Source organism: Calypte anna, chromosome 2 (genome assembly GCF_003957555.1).
Source record: "Calypte anna isolate BGI_N300 chromosome 2, bCalAnn1_v1.p, whole genome shotgun sequence".
In the NCBI taxonomy this organism is placed as follows: domain Eukaryota; kingdom Metazoa; phylum Chordata; class Aves; order Apodiformes; family Trochilidae; genus Calypte; species Calypte anna.
The window spans coordinates 98,290,768-98,306,385 of NC_044245.1; the positions used below are offsets into that span (position 1 = coordinate 98,290,768).

The 15,618-nt window shown below is 40.8% G+C and overlaps 1 protein-coding gene across 1 annotated transcript; it reads right to left on the minus strand.

Moving 5' to 3' along the window:
• Positions 1 to 202: 202 nt before the first annotated feature.
• CIDEA (cell death inducing DFFA like effector a) lies at positions 203 to 15,156 on the minus strand. Its single transcript, XM_008505516.2, has 5 exons — positions 15,050 to 15,156; positions 10,749 to 10,905; positions 10,405 to 10,551; positions 7,654 to 7,835; positions 203 to 4,535 (listed from the first exon to the last, which is right to left on the minus strand). Exons 1-5 carry the CDS (start codon positions 15,076 to 15,078, stop codon positions 4,403 to 4,405), a joined length of 648 nt encoding a protein of 215 aa, XP_008503738.2. The 5' UTR covers positions 15,079 to 15,156; the 3' UTR covers positions 203 to 4,402.
• Between the last annotated feature and the right edge of the window lie 462 nt (positions 15,157 to 15,618).

The window sequence follows — 15,618 nt, forward strand, 5'->3', positions numbered from 1 at the left end:
GAAACACAGTTTGTATGGTTTCTTTGAGGCCAGAAAGTGAGTCAGCAGTACAGAGTTAAGAGCCATATAATAGTATACTGTTACTTCAGTGCTGTAAACCAGTATTTGGAAACTCTCTGTGGCTGACTCTAGATCCACTAACAGTCATTTATTTCAGGATTATTTCAGGAATAAGTTATTCTGGAAATTAAGAGACAATGTCCAAAGCCACCATTTGAATTTATTTATTCAAGAACAGTGTTCCTTAAAATTGGCACCACTATCAGAAGAGACTGTAATCACACACAATTCTCACCCATCTCAATTTTCCTAGCAAAGTAAATTACTGAGCTTGAAAGTTGTGAAGTAGTAAAATACTATTCTTTTCCCTTTGCAAAAAAGCAGTGGTCATATCTGTAAATATATCTTAACTGACACGGTAAGATAGAGAAAGCAATGATAAATGCTAAACCCGTAAGAATAGTTGATTGTTTTGTTAAAACTTCAGTGGTTTGTTAAACACATTAATAACTCCAGTAAAACTTAATGTATCAAGTAAAAAAATGTACTTGGGTTTTAAGCTTTCATTAGTTTTTGATTAAAGAAACTTATGCCTCTAGTTCAAGTATTACCTTAGGAAAATTAGAGTTCTAATTCTAGGAAGTTACAAATGACCATATGTAGTTATATTCACAGTTAATATTTAAAGTTACAAACATCCCCTAAGTAGTTAATACCTACCTCTTTACTCACTGTACTGAAAAACCTTCAAGCCCAAATCCTATTTTCTTTTCTTTACTTTTCCCTTCTCTGTAGAGAAGAGATTCAGGATGTTTCCTAGAACATATTCCAAACGGTCAAAAGAATTTAGACCCTGCCTTTTCCTCTTCCCCTGATCAGAAGAGCTTGTAATCCTATTTCTACTGATAAAAAATAGGAAGGTGCAAGAAAGCAATAGGTTCATGGGTTTGAAAGGAAGGAAATGAAGTAACTATAAATTACACACAGAAAAGCTATTAGATCCTTCATTCTAGTAATAAAGAGAGTAACTTTGTTTTGCTTGCTGAACATGAATAGTGCCTGAGTCAACAAGATTGAGTACTTCAGTGAAAATTCCTTTTTTGGTAACTAGAGAGGATGACTTGGTGCATTCTTAGTAAGTGATGCAAAGCAACAGGCAAAAAGGGCCAGCTCAAGCAAGGAAGCAGTAAACATGTTTCATACCTTCCACAGGTCAGTGATACTGGCCTTGACTGCAACAGTATCAATCAGATTAATTTTTATGGGTATAAAGCTTAAAGCTAAAAATATGGAGTAGAAAAGCTAGATTCATCTCTACACACCTGCAGTTAAGAGCCTGTGCTTTTAGTTTTCCTGCCTCTTGCAAGATACTGTACACTGCTTGTAAATAGTTTTCTGATAGGTGGCTAATGCAGAAGTTCTTCTCTGGTATGTACCAGATACCAGCTGAAATAACAGCTACGCCTCCTAAGCAAACTGTAAAAGAAAAGAAAAGTCAGACTGGCTCCAACTCAGAGAATCACATACTCCTCCAGTCTGATCCAAAGCCAAAGCTTTATCTCTGGAAAGAAGTTAGTACAGTAGCTAATATCATCTCCCAAAATACTTAGTTGCAAAACCCAGATTTAGAATGAACATTTCAAACACTTCAAATGTTGCAAGACACTTTTCCCATTTTGAGAAAAATATCAGGTAAGAGTTACTTTTTTCAGCTGTGTTTTGATTTAGAGGAGATAGATGCTCTGAGATGGAGACTCACATGACCTTCAGCAGCTCAAGTTTTAAGTGTTAAGCTGCCAAAGAAACAGCTGCCTAAAAAGACTGCAAATTCATCTGGAGTTTTTGATCATGTTAGGTTCTGAGATAGTGCCATTGGAAACTATGGAGTGTTTCTATGGAGTGTTTCCACTATGGAGTGGATTGTCTCTAATAATTAATTGCCTCTGGCTATAGAAGGCTGGAATTTGAGATCTGCATAGGTCAGACTTGCAGAAACTTTTGTATTACAGATGTTTAAGAGGCATTTCACACAAATTAATGCAGTATTCAACTATGCAAGTTGGGTGGGGTTTGGTATTTTTTTGGTTTTTTTTTTTATTTTAAATGTTTGTGCTCCCACCATTAGCAACAAATATTCTTAGAAGTATTACATGTAGTTTGCTTTCTAGATATGTGCTTATTTTATAAGAAAAAAATGATAATTAAAGCAGAAAGAATTAATGACAAAGTCCTAGCACTGCACCAGTTAAATGCAATTCCTTGACAGGGGTAGAAAGATTTTGGCCAATGGTTATCGTGGCAACAACCACTGGGGGCAGGAGGTGGTAAAAACAATACAGATGCTGTATAAAGCTTCTATTTTAGCACAGCCTCTTCCTCATTACTCACAGAATAGTTCGTTTTCTTCAGAAGATAACCTGACAGTGCCCCAAGTTATAAACATTCTTTCCTGCAAGAAAATAGGAAAGAACCTTGCCCAGAGCTGTGTACCCTCCCCCCTCCAGCAAACACTGAGAAGTAGAGGGCAAACAACAGAGATTATGAGAAAAAAGAAGGTTTTTCTTCTTAGCTGTCTACTTATTTCTAATAGTTTTAGTGAAGAGACAAGACACATAGTGAAGTTGTGTCCATCAGACCCCTTAACACTTCGATTTAGGTTGCTTTTCCTCATAACTGTGGTTTGAAAGATGCAGCTCCAGCTGGCTAAGTCACATTCATAAAGGCAACACAAAAGTAAGCATACAAAGGTGATATTTGCAGGTAGATAAAAGAGCAATATTCCTACATATTAGTGATGTTTGAAGTGAACAGACCCAGCTGACGGGTCAGAATGGATCTCACCACACAATGCTTGCTCTTTTTAGTCCACCTGCTCCTCTTTTAGCTTTGCCCCAACAAATCAGTGCAGTCAATGTACCTAGCTAATGGATTCCTGTCTCAGCAGAGGCACAGCAACCACTGTGGGGTCCATGTTGGTCCTTCCCCCTTTTGCTCCCACTGCTTTCTTCTCCTTGTTCACTGTCACCAGAGCTTCTCTTTCTAGATGGCACTTGCCATCAGGCGAGACATATCACCTGTATTTGCTGTCTCCTTAGTAGCTTTTAGTCTTCAGCAAGACTAAAAAACTTAAGATTTTGTGTGCAAGCAAATGAAAACCTCAAAAGCCAAACATATGAACTTTTTTTTCCTTTAGCAATAGGATTTTGTATTTTGACACAAGATGCCTGACCCTGCTCATTTTCCAGTTTTCTACATTGTTGAGGAAAAGCTTCTTGAAAGCTGGTCAGACTAGCAGTTACCTAACTGTAGGAAATATTTTGGACAATTATACCTAAGGATTAAAAACTCTGACCTTTAATAAAGATTTCCTTGGGAGACCCTAAAACTGCAAATATCCAGTTAAGTGCATATGTACATTGACACAAAACCAGATACTGTCCTGCTGCTCTCCCCTGAACACAGGGGCATAAAAAAACAAGCATCTCTTAGAGACTCATGCTACATGTACCTCAAATACTGCTTGGGTTGTAGTGTCATCTTGCAACTGAATGGTAAGAACAAGAGAAGTGATGATTTAATCCCTTAAGGAAACCTCAGCTGGTTGCTTGTAAGCTGTATTCATGAGACTATGGCAAATACTTCAATACTTCAGGCAGAACTGGACATCAGTCCCAGAAAGAAAATACTTTAGTTTCTTCAGCTGGTATTAGCTTCACTGACCTGAACTTTCTGAAGATTTGAAAAAAAAAAGTATAAAGAGTTAAAATTAAATGGTTTTATTTGTTTTAAGGGAACTAAGGCTAAAATTTTAGCTTCTGCTTAATAGTTGCACTTTCTCCAGTTTGACTTCATCAGAGTGGTCATTGATTGAACCAAGATTCAGTTGTACTGTGTATTTCCATTGGCAGCAGAAGTAAATAAGTACACTTCACCCCTCCTTACCTCAGTGCCAGTTGAACACTATTACCAGCACTTTAAAGAATTAAAGAACAAAACCACCAAATTTCCCCCACCCCCAACTTACAGCCCAGTCTGCTTAGAAGGCAAGTAGACTGCCATGGAAAAAAACAATCAAACTGTTTTGATCAGTGCAAGAAAACCCCACTGGTTACAAAGCATGCAAGTTCCTAAGTATACTTAGTCTACATATTGAATTGCCAGGGCTGAAACCTGCTCTCCTTTTGCCAAATTCTCAGACATTAGGCACCCATCCTTCTGCTGTGTTAAGAGCCTCTGAATACCAAACACTTACTTTATTACTAAGGCCTACAAGCACTCCCAAATGGGAAAATTTAGTTCATATCTATGGCCATTCCCCTACTGTAACATCATTAGAATCAAAATTGGGCAAGAGAATGACTTTAAACAAATGTGTCTGGTATCAGAAGTGCAGTGGTATTCGTTACTCCCGCATTGATCTTGCACACTTGCCATCTTCATCATATTCACCCATCAAATGCAGCATGTATGTTCCAGTATAGAGAAGAAAATGTCCAGTTACTTGTGCTGCATGGGACATGAGCTGAAGCACCTTCCTAGAAGAAAAGCCAGTTGTTTAACAAAAATTTGACCAAAGTGATGTTGCCCCATCCCCTCCCCAAGACCTTCAGGCTGAGCTAGGTATGTATGTACATATATATATATATATATATAAACACATACACACACATACACATAAGAACTCTTATTCCTCTTCACTTCTGGTGAGGCTGGTAATTTTTGTACCTGCTTTAGAGCAAATTCTGAGGCCACTGATAAACAGAAAACTATTGACATATTGGCAGACTCAGAAAACCCACTTGACAAAGCAGCCTATCATCCTATTAGATGTTTCCAGGTCTTTTGCAAAGCCATTACTCAAGCTAACAGAGCTCAACTGAAGACTTTGCCTGGGAGCCCAGCAGCATTCCTACAGCATGAATCCACTTTGCATTTCACCTTTAGGCCATTCACTAATTCAACACTGCATGTAAATCCAAGCTACAGGTCAAGCTTGATTAGATCTGAAGCTGAGCAATCATGTTACAGTGAATGCCCAACAGCAAAACAAGCAAAGCAAGGACAATTAATACTGTCCAGTCTGCAAGCCTTAAGAATTTTCAGTTCAGAACTTTTATTCTTTTTAATTTTTACTAAGTATCAGCATTCAAGTATGTAATACACTGTGAGAATCAGCACTGATCCATAAACTAATATCAGACAAGCATCAGAGTTCTTCAATAGACTTTGGAGCACAACAGCTTGAAAGCGAACAGATTATATTTGAGTGGTCATTTATTCAAGTTAAGTTATACCTGTGACTTCCTTTTATTCTCTAAGAAGGAATTGGGACACCAGTGCTGAGAGCTATGGCCAAGCCTCATCACCTGAAAGGGAAGTTGGGTCTCACAACTATAAAGCTGAAATACTGGGGAAATGGTATGCAAAAACCAGAACCATTCTAAATCTGAAAAGGAATCAGTTTCTGATGATGCAGAAACACGACCAGCCTTCCTCTTCTGCAAAAGAGGGAAGATTTTCTAAATTCCTGTCTGAGAAAACATGCAACTGTGAACCCTCTGCTATTTACATCTCCTTTGATGTCAGGAAGAAAAAGCAAAGTTACCTTTCTACAAATTATTTTTTTTTCTTCTGTAATGAAAGATTTGCAGTCAAAATCCTATTGCTTCAAAAGCATAGAATGCCCTGTACTTAAAGCCTGGGAAGCCTTTTAAAAACAGTTTAATGAAACCCTTGTGTTTCTCACACAATATACCATTTCAGTATGTCCTTCCCTCCACCAGAGTACAGGCCAAGGAGCTTCACAGTTGTAAAGAAAACTGCACCTGGTACTGAGCTTTAGAGCAGCTGCAGTGTCACTTGCATTTAAGAGCAGTTGTCACTTGACCCATGGAGGAAGTTATGAACTGGACATTTGACACTAGAGACAAACTGTTTGGGGAAATGCACTAATCAGATGTGGCAGGCTTTGAGCCCCTCCCTGCAATGAACAACTGCAGCAATGAACAACCTTTCCCTTCATACTCCACAGGTGGGCTAGAAGAGTACTCACCAGTTAGCAATCTGGAATTCATTAGCAGAGGGACTGCACCAAGAACCTAACTTCATCTGTTTTCAGTTTCAATAGCAAGTTGAGACAACCCATCTCACTGTTGTGTTTATGAGTATTCATGGTTCTCTCTTCTTTGTTATCTTGTTTTTTGCTAGCTATTTTCCCACCTTGACACTTGCCTTACATCTCAGCTATAACATAACAGTGCTTCCCAAAGAATTCCACAGCTACTTCAGCTGTTCACCAGTATCATTTCTTTCTCACCAGATTCCCTGTGTTAGCAGGGAGGCAGAACTTTCACTTCAAATCCTCCTTAACAGTGCAAGTTCCAGTGCTGACACTCATCTCCACAGCAGATAGCTAGAAATCAGTTTGTGCTGGCTGAAGAAACCTGACAAACACAAGAACTGGAGGAGTGCAGCTGTTTGAAAGCAAGCTTTTGCTCTGAAGGAACCATAAAGAAGGCAGTGCTACAGGTGGGCATAACATATACTTGGATGATCACTGAAACAGGACCAGAGAGATGCATCTCATTTACAGTCATAACAGCTGTAGCCTGAAGGATTGAGCAAGGGATCACCTAAATAGAGTGGAAAAGTCAAAAGATGGGGAACAAAATTAGCATTATGATGCTCACTACCTGCATGATGAGAGGAGGGACTATTTGAAGACTTCAAACTAAATACTACATATTGGTCAGGGGAAATGAAACCTTGCTTGCAGGCATATACATCTGTCTGTTCTGTACAGAGCAGATCTTGTCCTCAAATAATAACATGCAGCAATGCTATACTGTAGAGTCTCAACACAATTTGAAAGGTCAGGTAGAGAAATTTAGGACTGCAACTTAAGCAGCTATCAAAGTATGGCACCTCTGTGAAAGAGACAACTCAAGCAGACAGCTTGTTTTTGACAAGGCACAGACTTTCAATACTGTTGAAAGCAGTGGACACAACTGGTATTATTTTGCCCATGCATGAGACAGCATTTCTTGACAGTCTGTTCTACAAAACCCAACATAGATTGATCCTGAAAGAGACAGTGATCCTTTAGGCTTCATTAGTTTGCTTAGAGACCAGCTGGCTTAAAAAGTGACATCAGTGTCTTACAGATGATGACAAATTCACACTAATTGTCATATCTCAAATTTTCCTTTGCCTCCATGTAGGTCAGGTGGTAAATTTGGCAGCCAGGTACTGCAAAGTCTGAGCAAGAGACTCTGTCATTACATCTCAAATTCCTCTCATTTCATCCTCTTGAAGCCCACCTTTCAAAGAGTCGGATGCTTCTTCCTTGTCCTCCTGCATTCTTCAAAGAAGTCAAAGTAATCTGGGGAAATTCTCTCAGGAAAACAAAGAGACTGCACCCACAGCCTTGTGGTAAATACAAGCTGGTAAGATTTTACCTTGGGGGAAATTTAAGATTCAACCATAAAAAGCTATATTAAGTTTTTACATGTCCACTGTCCACCTAACAAAAGAAGAATCAGAATATTGGCCAGTATGTAACAACTAATAAAATCACTAAGTCTATAAAGACACCTGCTTCATAGAACCAATAAGCAAACACAGATTTTACATCAGCAGAGGAAACACACTTACCTCAGTACGCTCTTTGCTCCCATACATTTGATGTCATATGAGACAGAGTAGATCTCATAGAAAGTTGCCTTGATATTTAAGCAGCCAATAAAATCCTTAGGGTTCAGCTTGTACAGATCAAACGTGATATTAGCTACTCCCATTTTCTTCTTTTGTCTTACAGCAACTACTCCATTTTTTGCCTAATTTAGAAAGGAGAAACATTTTGTATAATGAGCCAGGAAACTACAGCAAGACAATCACTAACAGTGCAGCTTTTCAGATGCACCTCCTGAATATTTCCTGTAAAGCAGGAACTTTTAATTATCCAAGTATGCTCCAGCTGCTAGCCAAAGTAGCACAGTTAGTCCACACTAAAACAGTCACCAAATAACCAGGATAATATTAGGTCCTTCTGTTTAGGAAGGAACACAATACTGGTGGGCACTCTTAGGGTCAGCTGCAAAAAGTCAGGTCTTCACCTCAAGTCCTGGCTTATAACACGTCCCTATTCTTCCTACTAAAAAGATAACATGGGAAGGAAACTCCCACTGATCAGGCCTAGGGTGTAGTACTGAGTATAAAAGAAAAATTTGAGGAGGAGGAGTGTGCAAAGTCATCTTCTACCTTAAATCCAGCCTCCTTTACTGAAAACAGCCCTCATCTACTTCAGGGCTGTCCGAGGATGCTTCTTTCAGGCTCCCTGGCTTCAAGAAAAAGACTGACATAGCAGCCCTGTATTTACAGAGACACCTAGTGGGTACATGGAATATTCTGTTCAGGACATCCCACTCAAGATTAAACGATTTGGCAGCTGCCAAAGTGTTTTTGCCTGCTAAATGAAGCAACAGCATTATGTAAAACTGGGCCTTTTTGTACATGTCACCTCAGCACTCAGACAGTGCCATGATAAGTCAGACCAACTTACACACTTTAGTGTATCACTAACCAGCAGCATTTTTATGCCTGTTTTAGTTTGACAGCCTCCAAGCTCCAGCAGGAGGGACTCCTATCAACAACAGTTCTGAATACATACAAGGCTGTACTGATGGGCTGAGGTCAATTTTAAGAGGTTCAGAAGGGCAAGGTAACAGGTCCAAGGGTCACAACAACCAGAAGCAATACTGGAGTCTTGGGAAAGAGTGGTTGGAAAGCTGCCCAGAGGAAAAGGACCACAGCCAGCTGAATATGATCCAGAAGTGTGCCCATGGTGGCCAAGCAGGCCAACAGCATCCTGGCTTGTATCAGAAACATTGTGGGCAGCAGCACTAGGGAAGTGATGCCTCTTTACTTGGCTCTGGTGAAGGCTGCACCTCAAATACTGTGTTCAGTTTTGGAGCCCCACTAGAAGAAGGAGACCAAGGTGCTGGAGTGAGTCCAGAGAAGGGCAGCAAAGTTCGTGAAGGGTCTGACTAACAAGTCTTCTGCGGAGTTGCTGAGGCAACTGGCATTTAGTCTGGAGAAAAGGAGGCTGAGAGGAGATGTTATCCTCTACAGCTAGGTAGAAAAAAGGTTGTCAGGACAAGAGACCAACACCTAGAGCTCTCAAATAACAAGCAATAAGACAAAAGGAAATAGCCTCAAATTGGGTCAGGAGAGTTTGGATTAGGGAAAATTTTTTTCACCAAGAGGGTCGTCAAGCACCAGACCAAACTGCCAAGTGAAGTCACCATTCCTGCAGGTATTTAAAAGACACACAGGTGTGGTTTTTAGTTACATGGTTTCACGGTGGACTTGGCAGTGCAAGTAAGTGATAGGACTTTATGACCCTAAGTCTTTTCCAGCCTGAAGAGGGCCAGCATTAAAATTTGTTCTGTTACCAGGCCAGTCAGAATATTGAGCAGAGTGGGAAGGAGAAAGGTGAAGTTATACCCTGGCTGCAGCTAATTTTTTGTTCTTGGAGCTCATAGCGTAAATGTAGCAGGTTGATAAGCCAGTGAGGTATCTGGGGGAAAAATGTACAAGCTGCTCATGCTGCAATAGGAGACTGAAAAAATGGGGCCACATGATTGAGCAATCTGTGTACAAACAAAAAATAGTAGGCCTGCTTACAGCTCCTCAGCTAGCTCTGCACCTGGTGGAAGAAATACTGATGCTACCTTTCTAGAAACAACTATTTAATGGACACAATTAGGAGTTTGATCCCAGTTCATTGACATACAGATGACTGTTTCCCCACAAACTGAACACAAATATGATTAGAGGGCTAAAGCTAGCTGACCTTAGTAGTTCTTAAAATATCTTAAAGCATGTAGGCTAACATTAAGTTTTAATGACAAATTTTAGCCATTTGCAAGACTAAACACTGGCATTTTTTTAGCCTTCACTAAACCAATACTGCATTCACAAAGCAAAGCTTCTTTTATATTGCTTAATGCAGGCAATTTTTTCCCCTCTGAAAGCTAACCCTTAGAAACATTATATTTTTAACTTCATGCAGCCAAAGTGCTTGTTTTCTTTACATTACAAAAAGGCTAAAGAACAAAGTTATTTCTGAGGATCTTCAAAAGTGGGGGATTTCCCCTACATTTCTTTTCAGTTGTAAAATTTCATTTATATTTGTGGCAAATCTTTTGCCAACAGTTCTGTGTCCAAACAGGGGACAAAGCAAAATAAACTGAACTTGATTTGTCAGCCAGGAAGGCTCAACAAGGAGTTGATACCCTGCCTTGTTTAAGAAAAGTTTTCTTTCTCTTCCCCCCTTCTTTCCAATTCTTTCAGTACCCGCAGACATTCTTCCATCCACTTCTGAGAGAGGCAGTCAGCACTTACTTCTGTCCATTTCTGCCCTTTTTCTAGAACCATGAAGTGCGTATTATCATCCAGGGACCTGAAGAACTCTTCTGTGTCCACAACTGTGCCATCTTCCTCCAAAACCAGAGTAACTATTCCAGCAGATATAAGGAAGGCATCTAAAGTCTGAAAAAAAAACCCAAAAAACAGTAGATTTTAGCATTTGAAAGGCCCAGCATTTGGTACTTATACTTGCTTATCTGACAAAATCTTCTGAATTTCCTCAGTAATGATTTATTATAAGAAAAAGAATCAGTGGATTGCCTTTCTGGGACAATGTATTTTACTGCAAGTTTCAGTCAGGGTGGGACTCTTTGCTATACCTTGCTGATGAGCTCTTTCAGGCTGCTTGCAACAATCCCTTTCCGGCTGCTTCGGGAGGCATTGGACACACGGAAAGGTCTCCCTGCAGGCATGAGTGGAGGGAACAGGGTCTGTTTTGTTACTGCTCCCACAGATGCTCCCATGGATACCAAGGATCTAAGACAAATAAAAATTCAGCATAGTTATACAAATAGTAATGTCAAGTAGTGTGAGAAATAAGAGGAGTGCTGAGCTCAGTGTTGCAAGACCATTATGAGACTAATTAACAGGTTACTTCAGACTCAGGAGCTTGCTTTCAAAACTAAAAATTTGATAGCCCTACAGAGGTGTTGTCTCTGAAATTTCTGTTGCCAGTGACATTTGAAAACACTTGTAAAATTAAAAACATTTCAAGCAGATGTGGACAACCTCTAGCTTAGCTGATATTAAGGTCATGGTTATAGTGAGGCTGGCAGGTTTAAACACTGTATTGGAAAGACAGCAGCTCTTGCTTCATTAAGCCATGCAGATCATAATTTTTACCTGCTAGATAAACAATCAGATGATAGACAAAACTACTTTTAACTAATTAGATAAGATATGACTTCTGTTTAGGAAGATTGAACATATTATCAAGGCCAGGTTAGATGATGCTTTGAGCAACCTTGTCTAGGTGAGAGGCATCCCTGACCATAGCAGGGAGGTTGAAGTAGATGGTCTCTAAAGTTCCTTCCAGCATAAGCCTTTCTATGATCCTATGGTATGATTACCCAGACTCATAACACTTAACACCAGAACACGATTGGGCCTCTTCATACAGTTACACTTGACTTCCAAACAGCCCAGGTATTTATCTTAGAAAAAATATCTACAATCAACAAAACTTCATGCATGAAAATGAGAAAATAACTTGCTTGTGCTATGTAACAAAAAATGTCAAATGAAATTAAAATTAAGGTCAAAGTATGTAAATTTATAGTGTTAGAGCAGGCTAAAAGTCAAATGCTTCTAGGAGGTGATTTTAAATTTTCCTGGGTAATCGCATATTTTAATAGCAACTGTTTGGGGTCCCTTAGGAAAACTAGAGTGGATACAATTTGCAACTGCCTGCTCCCACAGCAAGGTACAACCTGCTCCCACTTACATCTAGTGACAGCTTTTCACTAACAAATCATATTGGTTAATTCAATAGCTAGCCAGTTTGCAAAAATCACCCTCTGTAACAACACCTGGAAAGGATTGGTCTCTAACAGACTTTTACAGTTACAGATTCCCAGATTCCTGGACTTTACCCCTGTGTATCTTTTTCTCTTGAATGCTGGGAGGGGGAGGGGGAAAGAGCTGCATCCCCATTTTGTTCTCCAATGTAGATGTAAAATGCCAGGTTTTTGTAGGAAAAATCTATTCTAACACTTTCAGAGAGGGAAGGATTGGGCCGGCAATCTCTTTCTACAGACAAGGAATGAATACAGGAATTCCTAGAGCAACAATGAAATGATAGAAAGTTACATAGCTAATAAAGTTCCAGTCACCTTTTTGGGGAAGTCCACATTGAACAGGGAGAAAAACTATCCTTTCCAAATGTCTTCTCTAGTCTTGAAGCATATTTTTTGGGAAAGCAAAGTAATTTCTGTTACTGGCCAGATAATTTCAGTAAATAATTTATTTTGTGGTCTCATTCAGAGCTGCTGTTTTGCTGGGCTTTAGGCTATTGTCTTTCCTTTGTATACAAAAAGTTTCTCTCCTCGGCATTACTGGAGTTATGAAAAAAAACAAGCGGGGGAGAGATGTTCAGCACTTTTATTCTAGGTCAAGCTAATACCTTCATGGTAGTGCTGTATAAGCAGTAGGTCCCTGGCTTTCAACATTTTGCTTATATACACATGACTTGTAGAAACCTCTTTCCTTCCTGTAACAAAGGTGATGAGAATGAGCAATCAGTATGGCTCTGAGGAAACGGGGACTCTTTCAAATTAAAGAGCTAATAAGCACTTTCCTCCTTAAGTAGTGTGAAGACCAGCGAGGAGGACAAGGTGCCAGAGTAGCATTGATACTCCACAGAAAGGAAGGGTGTGTTCCTTTATCTCTTAATAAGCTGATAATTCCCCAATCACCCCACTAATCCATGGGCAGCTCCCAATATGAATCACTTGTATATTCGTCAAATATGAAGCCTGCTCAATTATCTTGGGGCTGATGACACCACTTCACAGGTACCCTGATGTTAGAAAGTGCAATGCTCAGGATCCAATAGACAATGCTTTTGGAACTAGTGATAACATGTTCCTTCTCACACATTTGAAGAGTAGCACATAGAATAATTACTTCAGCAGTAGATGACAGCACTGAGATTTTTTTTAATTTATTTTTTGTGAGGACAGAAAACACCACTCCATCTGAACTGTTTTATTTCTCATTACTTAAGCCAAGTTACTTTCACAAAAGCCAAAACATACATCTTGATATAAAAGAGTGATAGGGGTACAGCTCACAGGCAGAACTTGTTAGCTCAAGGTTTACCTCAGGCATTAACACAGCCAATTATACAAGCCATAATTTGCAGTTCTGAGCAGCTGTTTCTTCAGGATTCAAGACCAATCACCTAACACTGCTGCCTGGTCCTCAGATGTAAAATGTCAGGGGGGAAAACCCACCCCAAGAAACAGATTAACAAACCAGGACTTTCATTAGCTCCGTCAGACAGCCACTTAACAGGAGTCCAAGTCTTTGGGAGTTACTTAATACTGGTGTTGTTTCATCTACATTTCAATACAACCAGTCAATATAATCTTTAAACCAAGTCTGCTAATGAAGCAGTGGGTCTGGGCTCCAGTGCAGACTGAGGTTTCAGTTAATGAGAAGTACCAGGAAACAAAAGCCAGTGGGATTTCAAGAAGCCAAACAGAGTGTGAACCCTTCCATTTCTGGGCCTGTTGTTGAAAGCTTACTTTTTCTTTGTTTGCCCAGACAAACAAAAGCCACAAACGGATCGGCCTACACAGAGGCCACCTAGAAAGCCCCCTTTTTGCTGCAGCTGTCCTCAGAAACTAGACAAACCAATTTCTGATGCAGGGAATTCTACTGGATTTGAGTTACCAAGTCAGATTTTAATAGGAAATTAATATAAGTTAAATGAGGAAACAAGCAGTAACATTCTAAAGCTTTAATAGAAAGCTGAGTGATATGTCGGGTAAAGACAACCCCACTATTCTTTTATTACTCTTTAATGTCAAAAGGATCAAGTCCTAGCTCTTCCCTAAAGGAGAAAGGGACCCAATACCAGTTGAAAACAAACATATCTGAAAGAGTGAATGTTTTCAAACTCTAGCATCTCTTCCCATTTGTTTTGTGCAACTAGAAAATGCAAGAGAGGGACTCAAAGATATAATCCCAAGCGTTCAGTGTCATGACATGTCCAATTGGACAGATTTTTATTTTTTTTTACCCTGGGATTAAAAGCATTCCTTGAGCCCTGTACACACATTTCACTCTTTACCTTTGTTTGCAGTGTGTCCCATATGTTTATCTAAGAATGTGGTGCAACAGTCTTCACCCAAAGACTTCACTCAAAAATCAACATTGCACAACTCGTGTGGCTTCAGAATATGGCATGGTTTGATTTTGGGTTAGAGTTCACTGACAAACGACAACAGCAGTAACAGCAAAGCCAACAAAAAGAAAAAAAAAATAATCAAAAAACCAAAACCCCAAAAGCAACAAAGGCACAAATCAGTCAAAAGACTCAGGTTTTGACCAGATTATAGACTTGGTTTCCCTGCTCTACAACATTAACTGTAGAGATAGCTGAACCGCAGGTAGAACTAGATCCCTTTAAGTGTCGAACAGAACCAGATACACTTTTTATGGTTGGCACCCCTGAAATGGGACCAGAGGCCGGGGGTCGTGCTTATGCTGTCACTGGGTGCAAGCAGACCCCTCACTACCCCGAGGCTCCTCGCCTGACACACCGGGCGGCAGCTCCGCTCCGCTCCACCCAGAGGTGGCGGACACATCCCAGGCGTTATCCCTCGGAAAGGAGTCAAAAACTCCAAAGCTTCTTCTTGCACCTCCCGAAGAGCTTTACCTGAGGCTGGAAAGGCCGACAGAAACAGCTTCCCCCAGATTAAACCTCCCCCTCCCTACACCTGCTGTGAGCAGTCCTCACGTCCTGCTCGAAGCCGCCCTTTGCTCCTTGAACCCCTGGAGCAAACACGGAGTTATCCGCGCTCTGGTCTTTTCAAGAATTCGCTACCGGGCTCAGCGTCTGCGATGCTGGGGGTGGTATGTGGTGTATGTTTGAAGAGGGGTTCCCAGCACTCACCGCACCACTGATCCCGCGTAGCCCGCCATCGTCCCCAAGGCCCTCCCGGCCGTGAGGCAGCGGCGGCCGCGGCGCTTAAGTGGGGCAGGAGGTGGCTCCTCCCTGCGGAGGGGCGGGCGGTGGAGAGGCGGCTCCTCCTTCCCTCTCCGCCCCTATCCCTTCCCCCGAGTGACCCAGGGGCAGAGGGGAGGCTCTCCTACGGCATCCCTCCCGCTCTGAGACCCAGCTGGGTTAAGGGCTTGCCCGGAGCAGCAAGCGCGTTATTGGGGGGTTGTGGTGATGGGTGCCACGTACCGGGCTTGGGAAGGAATGTTTCTTCAGGGGCGTTTTCGCCTTGTATGATTTACCGAGGAAAAGAGGTAGAAGGATTGTGCATGGTGTGGATCTGAGCTACAGGCTGGACTTTACGTATTTACAGCTAATATAGCAACAGTGGAAGCCAATCTCATTTGCAGCCTCTCGGCATTAGGGCAAATCAACAGATTAAATGTCTCAGCTTCTGATTTTAGAGCCTGTGAATAAGCTTACAGCTTGGATTAATGTATACTACAGCTTTAGTGGTGGTATTA